The sequence below is a fragment of the Schistocerca cancellata genome, chromosome 9, assembly GCF_023864275.1.
Source record: "Schistocerca cancellata isolate TAMUIC-IGC-003103 chromosome 9, iqSchCanc2.1, whole genome shotgun sequence".
NCBI classification, from domain to species: domain Eukaryota; kingdom Metazoa; phylum Arthropoda; class Insecta; order Orthoptera; family Acrididae; genus Schistocerca; species Schistocerca cancellata.
Genome location: NC_064634.1, coordinates 135,527,826 through 135,548,091, shown reverse-complemented (window position 1 = coordinate 135,548,091; position 20,266 = coordinate 135,527,826). Strand labels below are relative to the sequence as shown.

The following is a 20,266-nucleotide window of genomic DNA, read 5'->3' as shown; positions in this document are numbered from 1 at the left end:
CTCCAAAGGTTTCAATAACACCAAAGGTACACATTGACTGTTGCCAGCTTCTCCATAATATAGACCATCAGTCTACTCCTGCTACGTGTCTGCTTTTTCTTCTGCAATTAAGAAAGGTTTCCCATCTACACTTCATAATGAACACATTTACATTTTACTTCTTTGACTTTAAGCTTCCTGTAGGTGAAGCTAAGTTTTCCTACCATCATTTCTTTCTCAACGTATTTACATGTTTCTATCATCCATTTTGATTTAGCTAGTTCATACTTCCTGTTCATTTCATTCCTAAGCAGCCTTTACTGCCAGATTATTATGTCATTCTGAGCACTCTAGATTTTTCTTCTTTCATCTGTAAGCTCAAGTCCTTCCTGAGTTATTCACAGCATCGCCCCCCACCCCCCACTTTATTTTTTCCCTCTTCTTTTGCTATGCCCATGGTGTCCTGTCTTGCCTTAATTATTTCGTTTTGTATTATATTCCACTTGGCTTATACTGATTTATTCTGGGTCATTTACTTAGACCATTCATCGTTGCATTCGAGAATTTGCACTATACTTCAATCTGCATCAAATTTTCAGTACTCCACTTCATTGTGTACTCCTTTTTAATCATCCCCCTGAAATTCAACCTCTTCACCATCACTGTGGATTTGTAATTTAAGCTTATGTCCACTCTTGAGCATGCTTTTCAGCCCATAATTTGATTTCTAAATCTTTTTGTAATCATGATATTGTCTAGTTGATATCTTCCTGCACTTTCTTGTCTTTCTCATGTATACACATTTTCCCTTTCCCTTGTGATTTTGGAAGAGACTATTTGCTACTACCTTTTGAAACCTATTATGTAAATTGAAGGTGAATAGGGAAGAAAGGAAAGGGAAGAACTAATATCAGCTGCATTGGGAGTTTATGGAATCACCGGCAACGAGTGAAAATGTCTGCCGGACTGGGACCCAAACCCAGGACCTACCGCTTATAAGGCAGTTGTGTTAATCATTGTGCCGTCCAGACACAGTGTTCATCTCAAATGCACAGACAATTTTGGCACACTCCCCATTTAACTCATATTCCCATCTAGGAATACCTGTCCGAAGTCTCCTTGCATGTCGTCCATGTTCGCAAATTTTAGATTTCCGCTGGAGGTTGAACATAAATATGCAGCCACACTGAAGGTTGTGGACTCATTGTCCATCAAGGCAAATCAATTGTATGAATGCTTGGTGTCTGTTCTTTCAGGCATGTCCCAAAGAACAGACACCATGGGAAATCAGTTCTGAAACCTATTGCAGAGGTCTATAAGTCTCACTTCCTCTTCTTTCATTTTCAACTCATATTCTCCAGTAATTGTCCCTTCTAGGCAGTTTGTCAACAAGTGGCCACGGAAGCCTTAACAATTTTGTAATTGTCCCTTCCATTCTTACACATTCTATAGCAGTCCTGTCACATAGAATTATCAAATATTCATTGCCAATCATGTTGTTCATCAGTTTCTACATTTCCTAATATATTCTCTCTATTTCCTCAGTGTCAGCTTGTGAAGTGGGCACGTAAACCTCTACAGTTGTGGTTGCTGTCAACTTTGATTCAGCCCTCATAAAAATCATTCATACTCTGGGTTGCTCATCTTTATACCTACACTTATATTCATAAGAATATCAACACCCATTACACTATTTACTAATGCTGCTATTATTACTTTTTACTCATCCAACCAGATTCCCATTTCACCTCACTGATCCCTAGAACCACTTTCCTTATGACATTGAAGTGTCTAACATTCTGCACAGCCTCACCTGAAGATCCAAACATGTGACTAGTATACCTCCAGAGCTTATATTTAATTTAAAATGTGAAAGGAATAATAACCAAGAGATTATTGTACAAGACTGCATGTTCTGTGGATACACTTTTTAGTTTTTAATGCAGCAGTTTCCATTGACGTGTTTCACCTGTTTGGATTGTTTCCTACCCCAAAGGCAAAAGAGTGGCCTGAGCCTTTGCCCTCTTTTTGGAAGTCATATGTAGAATGAGTGACTCTATATACCGGAAGCCTTCAGTCACCATAATTGACATTTTTATTCATAATCTTAGTACTGTATGGAATCAGACTGGGACATTGTACTTTTGGATTGGTAATAAAAGACACAAACCCCTAGATCATGTGCAGTACTTCTCTCCTAGTGCACCATTTAAAATTAAGTTTACTTTCAGATTACATGTTAGCTTCTTTCTACTTGAAGAAAACACGATGCCAAACAAATATTTGATTATGCAGTGATATCTGAAATTGCAAGAAATAATTAATTTTTATTAATTATGGTACTCATCTCCAAGTTCAGGCAATGTGCTAAATTGACTGCTACAGATTGAAGTATTCCAGTTAGGTTAAAATGTGATTTTTATCAAGGAACTGTGAAGACACGACATCCCACAATGAGAAAATGAAGATTAGATTATGCATCAGTGTAAAATGTTTAAAAATCATTTCCTGTCCTGAATACGCAAATTGTGATTTTGATATAGTCTGACGTGTTGCATATACCACTTTATAATAGCCTCATCTCTCAGTGCTAAATTATTTTCAACACAACATTTTATTTACATTTGTTTCTTCTTTTTCAGGTGCTTCCTTGGTAATAATTACTCTACATGCAGCTTGTTACAATATTGATGCTGTGTTGAGTCAGGATGAGAGCAGATTTGACCTTGTAATGGAAGAGGTCTGATCAAATATGTAGCACAGTATGTTCATACACACTGTTTATGTACATTGAACATAATATAATTTATGGATACTATTTCTGGTTACAGAAAAATGTAATATTTTTTGAGCATCTGATTTTATTTTATATATACATTTCAGTGTCAATACAAAGAATTTTCTACTAATATCGTAACAGGATTTCCAGAGTTATATTGATATAGGAGGAGGATTTGTATTCATATAGAAATGGACCGTAAAAAGACATGTTGTGCAGATGTTAATTCTGACAGCAGTGGATGAATAGCTTATGCAAAGCAGTGCACAGTGATCATCACATCTTCATGGACTATCTAGATATAGCTAGATATATATATATATATATCACTCACATGTCAAAAATAGGGTTGGGGATGGGGGAGAAGAAGTAGTATAGGGAATTCTGCAGAACTGCAAATTTGTGACAATGATAATATGACAGTGAGTCAGTCTTAATTTTCCAGTGCTGCACACTGCTCAAAGAAAGATCTTTGCATTACCATAGAAATCTGATTTTATGTTGGAATAAACATTTACCAATAGTGAAATATTATTCTCAAACAAGCCCTGAGAATAGAAAAAATAGTATTGGAACTAATTAGAAAATTTGATTCAATAGATAAAAAAATATAAAGGTTGTACATTTAACTTGATTTCTCCTGCATACAAACTTCACTCAGAATAACAAAATATAATAAAATAACTATCATACTGTGATTGTCAAAGCTTTAAAAAGTTAGAAAAACATGAGAAGAGCTCCTGATTTGTGTTTATTACAATGAATGTCATAATACCTGTTCTGAAACATGAGATGGATTTGTAGGGTGACAACAAAAGAAATATGATCACAGAATGAGCGGAACAGATAATCTCCCACTATATCTGGTTAATAAATGCAAAATATGAATTTTAGGGAACGTGGAATAATGAACTGTGTGTTCAAACAGTGGAAAGTCCAGGGAGAAATAAAAACAGTTTGGAAAGGATAGAGTGATACTCACTACATAGAAGATGTGTTGAGTTGCAGACAGACACAAAGAAAAAGACTGTAGACAGGCACAAAGAAAATGAACGCTAGAAATATTTAGTTTTTGGACAACGTCCTCCTTCAGAAGTAGAAACACACACATTCACACAAAAACTCACATACACCCAGAGATAGTGGCTGTGTGTGTGTGTGTGTGTGTGTGTGTGTGTGTGTGTGTGTGTGTGTTTTGCTGTATAAGTGGGTTGAGTTTTTGGCCAAAAGCTGAAATATTTCTAGCTTTTCTTTTTCATTGTGCCTATCTGTGACTCACTGCTTCCGCTATGTGTGGGTAACAATATATTTTTTCCATATTGTTGAACTGTGTATTCAGATTTTATGGATGACAGATAAAATGTTTGATTAAAGAAAAGAAATTACTGAATGCAACTAAAATGAACAGTATTATACTACAAGACATCGAAGTTCCACAAATAAGAAAATTTTCTATAGAGGCCATTGATTGTGGTCCCAGAATATCACCTTGTGTGGTAAACATATTGCAATATAAGTTATTCAAAATGTTGTGCTGCAGTGGAATAATGAAGAAATTATTTTAATTTGTAAAAAGAAATAAAAGGGGAGATGGAAGAAACTGTATTGAACATTGAGGCTGCATAAAGAACATACGAGGTTGACTAGCTGAGGCACGCAGTAATTGTGAATCTTATACTAGAGCATTGAGCAAGGAAGATAAACAAAGCAATGTGGAGGAGATTAATTCATGGTAATGAGATCAGCAAAGATAAGTCATGATGAATGCAGTAAAATAAAACAATCAATCAGTGAGAGTGGAAGAATAGAGGACTGCACAGTATTTTATTAACAATAATAAACATAATCATGCAGAAGAGACACGTGTGTATGTTATTGTGAATGGTGTACACATTTCAGTGTTAGAACTGAACATTAAAGGCATTAAGAAAACAATAGTATGAGGTTGATATGGCTGGGCTTGCTGTAGCAACACTAAAACATACAATTTTGTAGGAAGTGGTAGTCAATCTTCTTGTGAAATATCATTATTTTCACATCATTTTCAATGCCATTTTATGGCAGTAATAGGGAACACAAAATGGAAATATTAAAATCTGTTTTCTATTCTTGCACCATATCATACAAAGATAGCAAGAAATTCAAATGTGCACAGTGGCCTGCATATCAAATCAACAGATAAATATTGTGAAGGTGGATGAATAAAATATATAAACTTTAAAAAGCTATACATTACTATTTTACATTTTCATATGTCAATACTTTTGGAAATTCATTTTCTCTGTGATGTGATATAAATTGTCATGTGTCCAGAAATTTTATTTCAGAATTCTATTTTCCTTTTAACAAGTCCATGCTATTATTAAAATAAGTTTATCAAGCTTTTTTAACGTGTGTTTCTGATAATCATGATTGATGAAACATTGGTTTATGTGAAACTCCTAAAATCACTCAACTAAAAACTTGGATAGACAGTCAATACCTGTGATGTTGTTGAAATTGGCTTAAAAAAATCCTGTCCCAGTCATACCTCCTGCAGTTCTCTGTATAAATTTATATTAGTTAATGAAGATGAGATTAGACACACAATGACATATCATGTGGCCAGTCGTTTCCCTCAGAATCCTAAAGCTATTTACAAAATCTCAATGTGAAAAGACAAATACATTTTTTTTTTTACCTGTGCTAATTTATTTTATAAATCGGAGTGCGTAAAATGTAAATAGGTTGCCCAAATACAATTCAAACCATGTCTATTTATGAAGATTTTGTATATAAATTTTATTTGTGTGCTGTGTATTCTTTCATATAAATATTTTAAAATAAAGTACCATACTAACTTCCTGTGTCAGTTGTTGCCTCTGGACTTCCTTATCTTTCTTTACTTTTCAATGAGTGTTACCAAATTACTTCAGGTTCTTGCACACTATTCCTGTTGTGCTTGCTTCTTCTACTGTGTTTTTCTCACTCTTCTTCATGCCTTGCGTTGATTCTTTTATGCTGATGTATATGTTGCCTCATTTTATAGGCTAACTTTCATGATAAGTATTGAATGAGGATGTAAAATGTACATTAATGACTATCAATGCTACTATACTTGTGTTATTCTGCAGCGTATGCTTTTGAATAACATAATAAGATAAAGTTGTCACCAACCTGAAGTTTGGCTTGAATATTGCACTGTTTTATTAGACCTGGTCCTATTGGCGGTGGCATGACCTCGCTGTACTCTGACCTTTGAAATGACTTACCTAGCCATTTACAGGGCAGCCTACAGTTTAACATACTCTTGGAACCTTGCACAACATACATACATATGTACATGCCATAAGAATGAAGGCGTACTTCAGAATTTCCTTACAGTCTAATTCAGAAGAATTATTTTATTCTTAATTTATTTTCAGTTTAGTTTCAATTTCTGGATTTTCAGATGCCCTCCATTTGTTTGGGGCCACCTGTTCGAAGATCTATTCGCCAAAAATATGCTGCATCCCAAAAAAGATTGGTGCGCAAACTGTAAATTTTTTAAGTTTTTTTCCAGCCACAACAAAGCAGTAGAGGCCACTGTCACAGATGTGCTAATCAAGTAAGTAACTGGGCAGTTTTGTTGAGATTATATCAAGACACTCTGGACAGGCAGCTATTTTTACAAGGTCTTTTACAAATTTATGGTGATAACAAACAACTGTATCCTCTGGGTTGTGTGTGGTATTGGAAAATTTTAAATTATATCTGTAAGACAAAGATCAGTCTGTGCATCATATTCACTACCAAAGTGTCCCAGATAGGTAGCTTGAGTTTGAGCAAAGTGGCACCTGTCCGTGTTCAGCATCATTCTGACCATAATCTGTTAAATACATCCTCCAACTATCTCACATACTCCAATATATCCTTTTGTGTAATCTATTATGTCATCCAAATGCACGATACAGTTCTATGCTTTAACCCTCTTAAAATTCCATCCAGTAACTGCTGAAAGGTGTCAGGTGCATTTTTTAAACCAAATGGGATCTGTTTATACTGATAATGTCTGCATGGTGCTGTAAATGCTGTCTTTGGTCTATCCTCAAATGCTACTTCTAACTGATGATAGTCACTTTTGAATTCCACTATAGTAAAATAATGACACTGACCCAAATTATCCAAAGGTTTCCGTAATATAAGAACTGGATTAGCTTCTGTAACAGTCTGTGCAGTCAGAAACCTACAATCACAGTAAAACCTATATTTTCTCATTCCATCCAATAATTTCTTAGGGACAATAATTTTATTTGTGCTCCAGGGACTGTCACTAGGTTCTATGATCCCATCTTATAGTAGTTGTTCAGTGAACTCCTGTATTAACAGCTCTAAATGTCTCAGTACGTGATACATTTTTCTATAAATCATTGTACTATCCCCTGTGGGTATAAAATGCTGAGTTACCGGAGTTGCTGCTAACCATGCATCTATACAAAACAAGTTGCTACTTCTTCCATACCTGTGTGATCACTCCACGTTCTCGCTGCATCGAAAGTTTGCTTATGGTTTATATCCAGACTCAACCTATCGAATTCTTCTTCCTTTAATACTTCTTTAGTGACTGGAGTTACACCTTTTGATGGACCAATGCCACCTCTGCCAAAATTATCTACACTAACTGGAACCATATATTCCCCATCAACATTACTCTTGTGCACTAAGCTTCTATGCACAGAACTGTGTGAACCATCCAATACTTCACTGCTTGAGAGTGATTCAACCACATACAAAGCCCCACAAGGCAGATCAGTACCCACTAAAACCCACACTACTTTTCCCATTTCTTTTGGTCAATCTTTAACAAACTTGACTGCTGTTTAGTTGGCATCACCTTCATGACAGATAAGCCTTGCGCTATGGCCTCATTTGCAACTGTATCACGAAGTGAAGCAAAGTTTCACTAAGTTCAATCATACGTCACCAAAGATAAATCCTAGCATGATGTTTGTAAAGAAAATCTAGCCTGAAAATCACTGACTATCCTTCACCCACATATGGTAAAACTTCCATTTGTTCCATAAACTTAGTTGTCCCAAGAGTAAACTCAAGTATCATCATACCAAACAACTCCACACCATTATTGCCAACACCATGTAACTTCTAACGTGATGGCCTAAGTATCCTTCTGCTCACCAGGTCCAGACACATAATGGCCATTGCACCCTGGTGTCTACAAGAAACCTCTTTGTACACCACTCACTAAGTAGCATTCTGTATGTGCTCTATCCTGTGCAGTGTTACGATCTGTTGGGGTTGCTTTCCAATAGTCAAAGATTCCTATTTGAATTTGACGGATGCATAACCAACGGTGCTTCCCACATTCCCTCTTTTGACAATTTCCTGCTCAGTGGCCCACATCCACACATGAGTAACACACTGGTTGCCCACAGTTCCTGCATGTGGCCCTTGTGAGCACACCTATAACCTTTGACATCCAAAGCTTTAGGCCAAAATGTATCGCCTCCAATTGTGCTGCAATTCTAAGAGCTACTGTTAAATCTTTAGGATTCTCAATGCAAACTCTTTGTGACATTTCTGTGAGCATTAGATTTTTCTGTGTGTATTCAGTGCAAGAAAAATCTAATGCTCCATTTTCTGCTTCCTGCAGTACTACTTCATTGGCCTCTGCATTCTCGGTAGGCACATACATCTGCGCATTGCCTGTCTGAAAAAAACTGCTGTTGACTTATTATATTTCAAAGACAAAGTACTGAGCTTCTCATGAAAAATTCAGGGGCTATTTGGTTTTTGGTAATGCTGGCTTAGTCCACCGACCCAACTGCTGAAACGAATATGCTTTACTGAGGATCGTGATACAGCACTTATATCCTGGCTTTACCTATTAAACCCAAGGTAGCCACACGAAGGGTTACTTCATGCGACCAATTGCTTATTGCAGGAACAGCTGTAATGTTGTTAATGAATATTGACACATCTTCTGTTATTTTACCCAAAACAGGACCAATAAGTGCAGTTATACAGACAGATCAAAAGAAGTAGAAAAAATGGTTCAAGTGGCTCTGAGCACTATGGGACTGAACATCTATGGTCATCAGTCCCCTAGAACTTAGAACTACTTAAACCTAACTAACCTAAGGACATCACACAACACCCAGTCATCACGAGGCAGAGAAAATCCCTGACCCCGCCGAGAATCGAACCCGGGAACCCGGGCGTGGGAAGCAAGATCGCTACCGCATGACCACGAGCTGCGGACAAAAGAAGTAGAATCCATCCACAACTCTGCCTTATTTTTCCCTGACTTTGGTTGAACCTAACTGGCTTCCAAAGCCTCAAATGTATGAAAGAGTTCCTCATGCTAATGCTCCTGCTCCTCATGGGAATTTTCATTAGTAGCAGCAGCAGAAGTATGTGTTTCTACCATTTTGCATACTTTCTGCCAATACCAGAAACACAAATAACTAACTAATGCACTCAGTATTCATAAAAAACTAATAAATTAATTTGTCTGCTGTGTCCTCACCCATCTACACACTGAACAATTGTGTGACAAATGATCAACCCTTCCACCGTGTAAAACGCGGCTGCTACAGCCCTAGCGCACAGCAATCAGCGTCCTGTAAGACTGCAAAACTAACACTTTACTGGTATTAGATTATCAGATATACTGTCACCCTTAAACAATGGTAGGCCCATGGGTTCATGTGGCTTCACACCACATACAAATTAACTCTTAATAACTGAGAAGAAATATTGAATCAAACATAAACAGTGACACTCACTGCACATGTAGTTTGCCGAGCCAATACTGCTGAATTGAAGATTTGCCAAGTATCATTGTCCATACACAATGACCAAAATACGCAATCCTACTACTAGACACTAAAACACAACATTTGGGTCTCAAGAATTACCCAGTAATCACTTCTCTCACAAAACTGTAGCATTTGGATGCTGGACTCAACACAACACATTGTTTTGGAAATTGTGACAACCATTCACTGACACTGATTGTAACGATCCAGCCTATTCCAGGGAACTATGTGTCAGAATGAGTGAGAGAAATGGTGGTGGAGAGGACAGATTCATGTGGGGAATGCAGTGAAACAGTGGTAGTACTGGAAGTTGTGTATGCAAGCAGCCTTATACAGCACTCCATCTAGTCATCACACTGTGTGTGTGTGTGTGTGTGTGTGTGTGTGTGTGTGTGTGTGTGTGTGTGTGTGTGACAGTGGTTAGCTAGACACCAGTTCCATATATTGGTGAAGTTTACCCAAATCCCGCTGCTGTCCCACCACAAGTATGGCAAGTCTCATGCCAGAACTTGACGAGCTAATCAGCATGCAAAAGCTCATCATTCTCTTCAATTTGAGACACAGCCAGAATAGTGGCCCAACTGAATGCTTTGAGCAGCAACAGTGTGTGACCAGGCTTGAAGTAACATTTTGTAAGACAGAGCAGTTGCATGCCTCTGAGAAACTCTCGTATTGTAGATTTAACTGGGTCCAGTAACCCGTGCTCAAGGCAGAGTGAGGTGAGAAAAGTGGACAGGACAAGTATAAGGCAAACTTACTCATTCCCCCCCCCCCCCTTCCTCCCCACCAACCCAGCAGGACTACATCAGAAGTATAGCTAGGATATAAGTAATGGAGCTTAGTGGCTCAAAACATTCAGTGATGCCAGCATTCTGTCTGCATCTTGAAGTGGAGAGAGTGACAGGTTTATAAGTTTCAGAGAAACCGTGGCTAATCTCTGGTGATAAAGATCTGCTGGCTGTCTGCCTGCTGATTAAATCATCAAGTTCCGGTACGAGACTCGCCATACCTGTGGTGGAGATACCTATGGGACTTGCAAAAACTTCACTGATGTGGAGTACTAGTGTCCAGTCAGCCACTGCTCTCTGAGAGACTTCAGCTGACAGACTGCAAGCTGTATAAAATCCTGGTGGGGGAGGTGCACCCTCGCAGCCTCCTAGATTCGAGGGGGAGGGGGGGGGGGCGACCGGGGTATTGCTGCTCGGCATCAGAACATCTTAAGTCGGCTGTTGCACACAAGTACATGACATGGGGCAACAAGTGCACGCGGGCGTTCGTAGCTGGAGAAGCTCCGGACAACGGCTGTCACTGGAGGGATGGGGGGCATCAATGTATTCAGGAATCGGCTGTGATGCGTGCACACAGTGCCGTCCTGAGACTGTTGTGTTGTATAAGGCTAACTGCTCACCCTGGCCTAATCTGTTCCCTTCCTCACCATTTCTCTTGCCCGTCCTGATGTGTGGCGGGGTCTTTACAAATACTGTAGAAGAGTTCTGGTATCCTCAATACATAATCCAGGACAGATGAATCTAAGCACAACTTGTCTGCTGTTGCACTATACCCTTCTGTGTACCTTGGTAACATCATCTTGGGGAAAGTGAAAGTTTATATCCTCGTTTGTTATTCTATCTATCCATCTAATTCTGAACATTCCTCTGCAGCACTATAGGTAAGAAATTTCTGTTCTCGCCTTGTCTGAACTGCTTATCACCAATGTTTCATTTCCGTAAGAGGTTACACTCCATACAGAAAAAAACTTCTTAAGGCCTGAATTCATATTTATTGTTAACAATTTTTTCTTTTTCAGAAACTCTTTTCTTGCTGTTACCAATATGCATTTTATATCCTCTCTAATTTGGCCATCATCAATTATTCTTTCTCTCAAGCAGCAAAACTCATTGCCTTCCTTTAGTGTCACATTTCTGTTATTTAATTCACCTACATTCCATTACTCTTGCTTTACTTTTACTGATATTCACCTTCTAACAACTTTTAAAGACACTATCAATTCAGTTCAACTACCAGTCTCACTACTGTCTTCATTCTTAAAAATAATTGAATTGATCATGAAAGAGAGGCTAAGAGTTACATGAATAAATACATCCTTTTTAGAGAGGCTCGGTTTGGTTTCCAAAGTAGGAGAAGTACAATATTGGACATTAGAGTTCAGAAAAGTGGTACCTGAAGCTTTCGAGAAGGGTGTCTGTGTTACAAGCTTATTCTTAGACTTGTCCAAGTCTTTTGACACTGTTGCCCATAAAATACTACTAAGAAAGCTAGGAGCAGTAGGTATAAGAAGAATAGTGAATTGGTGGTTACAGTCTTAACTGGAAAACAGAGTGCAAATCTAACTGTGGCACAGAAAGGGGTGAATTATACTGGCACTAAAGTCTTTGGTCACTTACCAAATAGTATCAAAAGTCTGACAGATAACCAACAAGTATTTAAGAAGAAATTAAAAGAATTTCTGAATGACAACTCCTTCTACTCCATAGAGGAATTCTTAGATGTAAATTAAGAAAAAAAATTGTAAAAAAAAAAATAATAAAAAAAATAAATAAATAAAAATAAAAAAACACACAAAAAAATAAAGTTGTTATATTAACTTAAGTATGTTGTTAAATTAACCTAATTATGTCATGTATTGGGAAATTCGACTCGTTCCACATCATTACGAAATATCGTATTCATGATCCATGGAACTAGTATTAATCTAATCTAATCTAAGAGTTAATTCACAGATGATGACAAATTTGTGTTAAAACAATTGTCAGACAAGAAACATATAAACATAGGTGTTCCTCGGTACAGTTTGCTGGGTCAAATTCTGTTCTCAATATATATTGATGACTTTCCAGACAGTATAAGAGATGGAGAAAGAATTCTAGTTTCAGGTGAAAGCAACATCTATGTCACGGATAAAACACCGGAGCTGCTACTGCAGAAAGCAAATGAAACCTCAACAATCTTTATGATGGACAGTACGTAATAAATTAATGTTGGACGTAAAAAAAAAGAACAGAAGATATTTCATTATAAAGAAGGGAGGACAATTCTATCAAATTAAGCATAGATTATTAATCTATAGATTGCATGCCAAACACAAAGTTTTTAGGAATGAACATTGATTGTCAGCTAACATAGAATGAGCACATAAAGATACTGGCAAAAAGAATATCACTGGCATGGGATGCCCTTAGGGTTTTAGTATCAGTTTGTGGTCTGTACTATGCCTATATGCATTTAATTCTTAGCTATGGAATTCTTTTCTGAGGTTCAAAGAAACAAAACATGGACACAGTTTTTAAACTGCAGAAAAGTGTCATAAGAATAATGGCTAGAAGTACTAATCAGGTTCATTGTAAAGAGCTATTTAAAAAATTGGGCTTCCTTGCAGCACAGAGTGAGTACATCTACCAATCTCCAATCTGAGGTGCATAAAACTTCATCAAGTATTCCACTAATACTTCTATACATAATCATGGAACATGAGAATTTTGGACTGACATTTACCAAAGAAAAACAAACAAAAACCCACAACAGCATTTTCTAACAGGGAATAAATTGTATAATACACTGCCAAAGCAAATGAAAAAGATTACTAAAATGTATCTGTTAAAAAGGACAGTTACAACATTCTTCATAAGCAAAGTATATGAAATTATTAAAGATTACTTAGAATATGCAGAGTAGTGGGTAGTAATGAAACGGTATAAATAAAACAAACTGTTACATTTCAATATGTAATCATGGTTTATTGCTTTTACAAGGAAATTGTGTGCCAAAGTGTAAAATACATGATTCTAATGTCTTCTCCTGAGTTCAACATCTCATTCATCATGGAGGGATGCTGACTCAGTTTTTCAGGTGGACTGAGGAGCATAGCTGAATGTGTGTGGGCATGGAATCTGCTTTTTGAACAGAATAGAGTTGGTCCAAGGGGCGCAGCAGTATCTTCACAGTTCAGGAGTCTCTTGCAGGTGTCATCAGTCTGTTTTGCGATAAAGAACAGAACTATAGCATGTTGTGTATTTTATGTGTTGTATATTTTAAATATTGATTTGTGTCAAACAGATTGTGTGTAAACCTAGAATCATTGTACACTAGGGACCAACAGAATGTGGCAATGCAGCCGTTAAGACACTGACTGAGCTCATATTTTGGAGGATGGAGTTGCTCTCTCTGGCCATCCTGATTTGGATTTTCCATGGTTTTCCTAAATCACTGTGGTAGATACGTGGATGGTTCCTTAATCAAGGCCATGCCTGACCACCTGTCCTGTCATGATAGACAGTCTGCTCTGTTCTCATAAAGCATGGTGTGCATTCTGTGTGTTGTATCATCATCATCATCATCATCATCATCATTTAAGACTGATTATGCCTTTCAGCATTCAGTCTGTGTGTTGTATATTTTAAGAATTGATTTGTATTATATTACATTGACAGTTCCTATTTCATTGTGAGATGATCCTTGGATGAATATATATATATATAAAAAACAATAACTCCTCTTCTGCTCTTGCAACTTCTTTGGCATCTCTGACAGAATTAAAATACCATCAGCAAACTGCAAGGATTTTTTTCTTCTCCCTGAACTTAAATTCCAATTCCGGATTTCTCCTTGGTTTACTTTACTGCTTCCTCATATAGGAGTTGGATAAACATGGATATACCGAAAATTCAACATGTTACCATGCCTAATACAGTGTAGGAAACCATTTGGCATTCAAAACAGTTTCCACTCATCTCAGAAGGGGAATCTTAAACCATTATTCCTGCAAAATAGTAGCAAGTTCAGGTAATGATGATGGAGTTGGACAGTCGTCACCCACCCTTCCCTCCAGAGAAAACCACAAAGGCTCAATAATACTGAGTTCTGGTGACCAGGGGAGATCCTCTTGCTCATTAAACCAGATCTAGATGATGTGAGCTGTGTGGACAGGGGCATTGTCATCTTGCACCACACTATCACCCTTGGGGAACAAGTATTGTAACTTTGATGTATCTGATCAGTCAAGCTGGCAACATAATCCTTGACAGTAATGTGTCCTTCCAGAGTAAACGTGATGTCCATGGAATATCATGATGCAGCTGCTAAAATCATCACCAAAACCTCACCGTGTTTCGCTCGTGTAAACTTGGCCGTAATTTGTGAAACAAGACTCATTCGACAAAGTGACTTGCTTCCATTACTCCGTAGTCCAGGTTTTATGGCTCTGGCACCACATTTCCGGTTACCAGCATTTGCTTCACCGATGAGTGGTTTTTGAATTCCAACTCACCCTGTGTTTCCTTCCTTATGGAGCTTCCTTTGTGTTGTTTTGGCCCTAACTGGGTGTACAAGTTCAACATTCAGTTCTGTTGTGATTTTTGCAACTGTGATCCTCTTATATTTTGTCACGGTCCTCTGTCAAATTCTTCTCCTATTATCATATCTCCATCTCATCTTCCTTTTCTTCCCCTTCACTTTCCGTAATATTGTCTTCAAGATCATTTTCTTTATAAAGACTTTCTATCTATGTCTTCTAGCTTTCAAAATTCCATTCTTAGTACGGGCTTGCCGTGGGACCTCTTAATATTCACACAGGTGCTTTTTTTCCCCCAAAAGTCTCTAAATTTCCTGTAATCTGTATCTATCATACTGCATATGAAATATATATTGAAAATTCCATTCAACAGACTGTGCCTTGGAGAACTTACTGTTAATGAGGGTTCTACAGTCTCACTTTGACCATGCGTCACAACGAAGTACTCTGTCTTGGCTTCGTTTATGTTTAGCCCAAATTTGCTGGCAGCCTCCTTTAGTGCTCTGGTCATTTGCTCCAACTCCTCTTCAGACCTAGAAAGTAAACAGATAAAAATAAGTTGCATATTTAAAACAGTAAAGAGACATTATGTACAAAGAAGAATTGTAAAAAGATCCACATGCAGAATAATATATATATATATATTTGTCTTCTTCTGAATATTCTTCCTGGCTGTCAGAACACTTTAACCACTGAATATAGACACAAGTCGTGGAGACATAGAGCATTCAGTAAATGACCATCTGAAGTTCTCTAGTTTTTCCACTTGCATTTTATCTACTACTACAGAAGTACTTACTCCTTTTCTTACTGTCTATTCATGATAATGCAGAAAATGCCCATATAAAGCAATGGTATTCTCAGGCTTTTCTTTGACTTCAGTTTCAGCAATAAAGTGATAAATTTGCCTGGACACTGCTCATGAAGTGGTTTTCAGATTGTTACACTGCAGTCACCATTATGTATGGTGGTGATTGTAGCAGGAATGCTACACATACTTTGGAAGGAAACAATGTAGCACATAAATGGAGACAGAAATGCCACATCAGGCTGTTATGGAAGTGATTGGTAATGTAATCATTGTGTCAATGAGGGAGTGCTACCACAAAAAATTCAGCATTTCGAGACAATGACAGGCCCAGCCATGAATTCCCAGAAACAATTACTGAGACAGCATGGCAGAGGAAGGACTCGGCAGCCAACAAGGTAAAATGGAGAAACTCCTATGCAATGACACCAACCAAGAAGATACCACAGCAGTTCTCAGTGCCAACTTGTATACAACTAATAACAAAGGTTCTTTTATTTTATTATTTGACAGCAAAGACAATAACTTAGATAGGCTGAACCCTATTACTCTTGACAAGCTTATGACAACCTGTTTTGTAGTAAAAAACTTCAGGACATAGGCCTCCACATTTGCTTTGTTTAAAGAAGAATATGGGACAAGGGCATTTGCAATTGGTCCTTACTCTTCCAGTTTTCACATGGATTTTTACTTACTGCTGTAACTGTAATTGTGTGTGTCATTGATGACTCTCATTCCCATCTGGGAAGGGAAATCTCACAAAAACATGAGTCCCTAATGACATTGATTTTGTTAACTATAAGATAACATAAGCCAAAGAAGAAGTGATATTTAATTTAAAAAATCTATGCTAAAGTGAGCAAAGAAACACGATTAACCCAGATTTTGAATGAAATAAATAACATAAAATAGCATGATGGCAAACACCTAGAAAAATGCACTATCTAATGTACTGTCAGTATTATTCCTGTGTATGACTGCTCCACTTGATGTACCAGATAAAGCAGATGAAACTGAATATGAAGAGGACAACAGCAAACTTACATAACCCTTGCCACTGAAGGAACTCCATATTGCATTATCCCAATTGTAAAATATTGCATCTGGCCCCAATTATATTGACTACTAAATGGAGAGACATACCGTACTAATAGGAAAATGTTGTTGCTCAAAATCTATAATAAGACCTGGACACAAAGACTCAAAATTGACCTGTACCATCCCTTTTAACAAAATAGGAACACAATCTACAACCAGCTTAGAGACAGAAGTGATGACACTTTCTGCAGGATCTGTCCATCATTTTGCAGGACAATGCTCAAGCACGTACAGTGCAAGCTGTTAGTGATTTGCTTGATTGATGGGGCTGCTAAGTGCTATACCACCTACTGCATTCCCCTGACGTAAGCCCTCATGAATTCTACTCAGTTTCTAAACTGAGTGAAACACTTCATGGCATTCGCTTCAGAACTGCTACAAATTCATCAGGCAATAGACCACGCCGCTCGAACTGTCCACACAACTGGCACTGCTAAGAGTATCCTAATACTTCCACATCGCTGGCAATTGGTGACTATTTTGAAGGTCAGTAAAACTGTGAAACAAATAACTATTTTGTACAAACTGTAAATAAATAGTTGTCACAATTAAAGTTCCTGCCCTCATACATAGACTTAAAGCTAGCATACAGTAATGTTGTCATATTGATCTTGGAGCAAAATATGGAAAAAAATTACATCTCCAAAACCATTTGTCAGTCCTGAGCAATAGAAAAGCAATCAGTCTACAAAATGGAAATACACTATGACCAAGAGAAACTAGCAAAGTTTTTCCACAGGGATTGGTCTTGGTTTTCTACTCTTCATGAATGTTTTTACAACACTATCCAGTTACTGAAACTCATATCTATATATGCTGAAGCTAAAAAATTTAATAGTTGCCAACAAAAAATTGATGTAGCTGTTAGTTGTTTCTATGACTGGTTCATAGACAGTGGCCTCAAAACATCTGCTAATAAATTCACTGTGATCATTTTTATTAGGTACAGAATTTCAAGTAATCAAACACTGCAATTAGCTCAAAACAATTTCCCAACTGTTAAAACAACCAAATAGCTAGGAATGCTTGTAAATGATAAAGTCAAATACCAGACATATTATTAGAAGACATGAAGGAGCATATCTATATGTGCACCACAAAATTTCCAAAGTCACACACAAACTTGTGATTTTTCAGGCGGTCATCACTTGGCATCCACTGATGGCAGAGAAAAGTAGTCAACTGTTTTGGATAGCACTTAGCCTAGCAACCATTTGTATACCTATTGATAGAATGGACATCCTGCAGTGAAGGGTCAAAATTTAAACATTACACACTTCCTCCAGCTCAGGCAAATTGAGCGAATTGGTTGGTTCAATTGCATTACATGTGGTTCATTGTGGGCCTTAGATGGCTTATAGAAGCACCAATTGTTCATGGGTGGTTCCTGGAAGAAAAAAAAAACTTTTGGGCATCAAAAGTATCAACTGTGGGGAAGGTCACTTTTATAATTTCTGTTAATAGCAAACTGTCAAAATTTTTACAGTGTATTCTTAAGATGGTGTTCTCAGCGAACCATGAAACTTTTTCGATAGCATTATCTGTTACCATGGTACAGAGTTTCAAAGTTACTATAGTTATGCATCTAATAGCTAGTCTGAGGCACAAATGTAGTTTTAACTGACACATAGTGAATGAACACATGACAAAGGTTCTGGGTCATCCCAAAGGTTCTGAGGTCACCAAACTATGTTTTTAGTCGCCATTTTTTCAGCAATAAAGTGTTGTGTCTGCATAATGGGCACTTTGTGCCTGTACAGGCTGTCCTGACATTGAAATTGTTAGATGGTGCCAACTGCCAGTGTAAGCATACTTACAAAAATTATTTTGTTTTATGATATTCTTTGTACTTGCCAATCAAACACTGCGTTTTTTTCTATACTGTAGGTGTAGCCTAAAAATGGTGTGCTGTGTTATGTAAGGTAGTGTAAAGTGAACTTGCATTGGATAGGAGGCAAATTTTTTTGTTAACCTTATATTATGCATACTTATTAATTGTTTAGATGTGTCAAAGTTTGTAAATGGGCTTATATATATAAATAAACTGTCAAAACTTTACTGACCTGCAGAATTCGATCTATATAAACAACACATCCTTCTTTAAAAGGGAAGATAAATGAACCAGCTGAAAAATGCTCCTGTCAGAGCACAAAACAGGCAAATATGCTCCTCCTTAAAAGACTCTAACAGAGAAATTGGGAATCAACTGCCTCAACCCACATTTCACCTTCTTCATCAAAGATTTTGGCATGCAAATGTACTGTGCTTTTTTGTGCTGAAAGAGAGTAGCAGAGAGACACTGCCAGTGGGAGAAAAAGAGAGAGGAGAGAGTGATGGTGGGAGAAGGAAATCGAAAGAAAAATGGTTGGACATAGTAGCAGTGGGAGCAAAAGAGAGAAAGGAGACACTGGAAGTGGAAGAGAGAGATGAACGGAGACCATCATACGGTTGGGAGGGGGGAAGGGGGGCAGGCATCTGGAATCATCCCCTTCCCTGTCTGGTCAACTTAAATATGAAAAAAATTTGCCAGCTTTTCTCCATTTCCTATACTCATATGTTAAAGTTTCCTGGTCTAGGGGAAAACCCCCAAGCAAACCATCCTCAAAGACAAGAACGTATGGTAGTTGAAGAGAAAGACAGTGGACTGCAAGCAAGAAAGAAAGAGACAGTGCCAATGGGGGGAAAAAGAATGGCACAAAGGCAATGGCAGTGGGACAGAGAGACAATGAAAGTGACAGAGAAGGAGACAGTAGTAAGGAATGACAAGAGAAAGGGATGAAGACAGTGACTGGAGGAGAGACAGACAGGGGAAAGTGCCAGCAAAAAAAGAGAGAGTGGGAGAGAGACATATACAGAGTGTTACAAAAAGGTACGGCCAAACTTTCAGGAAACATTCCTCACACACAAAGAAAGAAAATATGTTATGTGGACATGTGTCCGGAAACGCTTACTTTCCATGTTAGAGCTCATTTTATTACTTCTCTTCAAATCACATTAACCATGGAATGGAAACACACAGCAACAGAACGTACCAGCGTGACTTCAAACTGTTACAGGAAATGTTCAAAATGTCCTCCGTGAGCGAGGATACATGCATCCACACTCCGTCGCATGGAATCCCTGATGCAGCCCTGGAGAATGGCGTATTGTACCAAAGCCGTCCACAATACGAGCACGAAGAGTCTCTACATTTGGTACCGGGGTTGCGTAGACAAGAGCTTTCAAATGCCCCCATAAATGAAAGTCAAGAGGGTTGAGGTCAGGAGAGCGAGGAGGCCATGGAATTGGTCCGCCTCTACCAATCCATCGGTCACCGAATCTGTTGTTGAGAAGCGTACGAACACTTCGACTGAAATGTGCAGGAGCTCCATCGTGCATGAACCACATGTTGTGTCGTCCTTGTAAAGGCACATGTTCTATCAGCACAGGTAGAGTATCCCGTATGAAATCATGATAACGTGCTCCATTGAGCGTAGGTGGAAGAACACGGGGCCCAA

General features: G+C 37.9%; 1 protein-coding gene and 1 long non-coding RNA gene across 2 annotated transcripts in view; one reads left to right on the top strand and one right to left on the bottom strand.

Annotated features, from left to right (window-relative positions):
- The window catches only part of LOC126100499 (prenylated Rab acceptor protein 1), a 45,593-nt gene extending 39,996 nt beyond the window's left edge, over positions 1-5,597 (top strand). The window contains exon 4 of the mRNA XM_049911110.1: positions 2,622-5,597. Coding sequence (XP_049767067.1) covers positions 2,622-2,725 — 104 coding nt within the window. The 3' untranslated portion in view covers positions 2,726-5,597. The remainder of the gene's footprint in view (positions 1-2,621) is intronic.
- Positions 5,598-13,230: 7,633 nt separating this feature from the next.
- The window catches only part of LOC126100815 (uncharacterized), a 42,368-nt gene continuing 35,332 nt past the window's right edge, over positions 13,231-20,266 (bottom strand). The window contains exons 3-4 of the long non-coding RNA XR_007522214.1: positions 15,258-15,396; positions 13,231-13,546 (exon numbers count right to left, since the gene is read on the bottom strand). This is a non-coding gene — a long non-coding RNA (uncharacterized LOC126100815). The remainder of the gene's footprint in view (positions 13,547-15,257; positions 15,397-20,266) is intronic.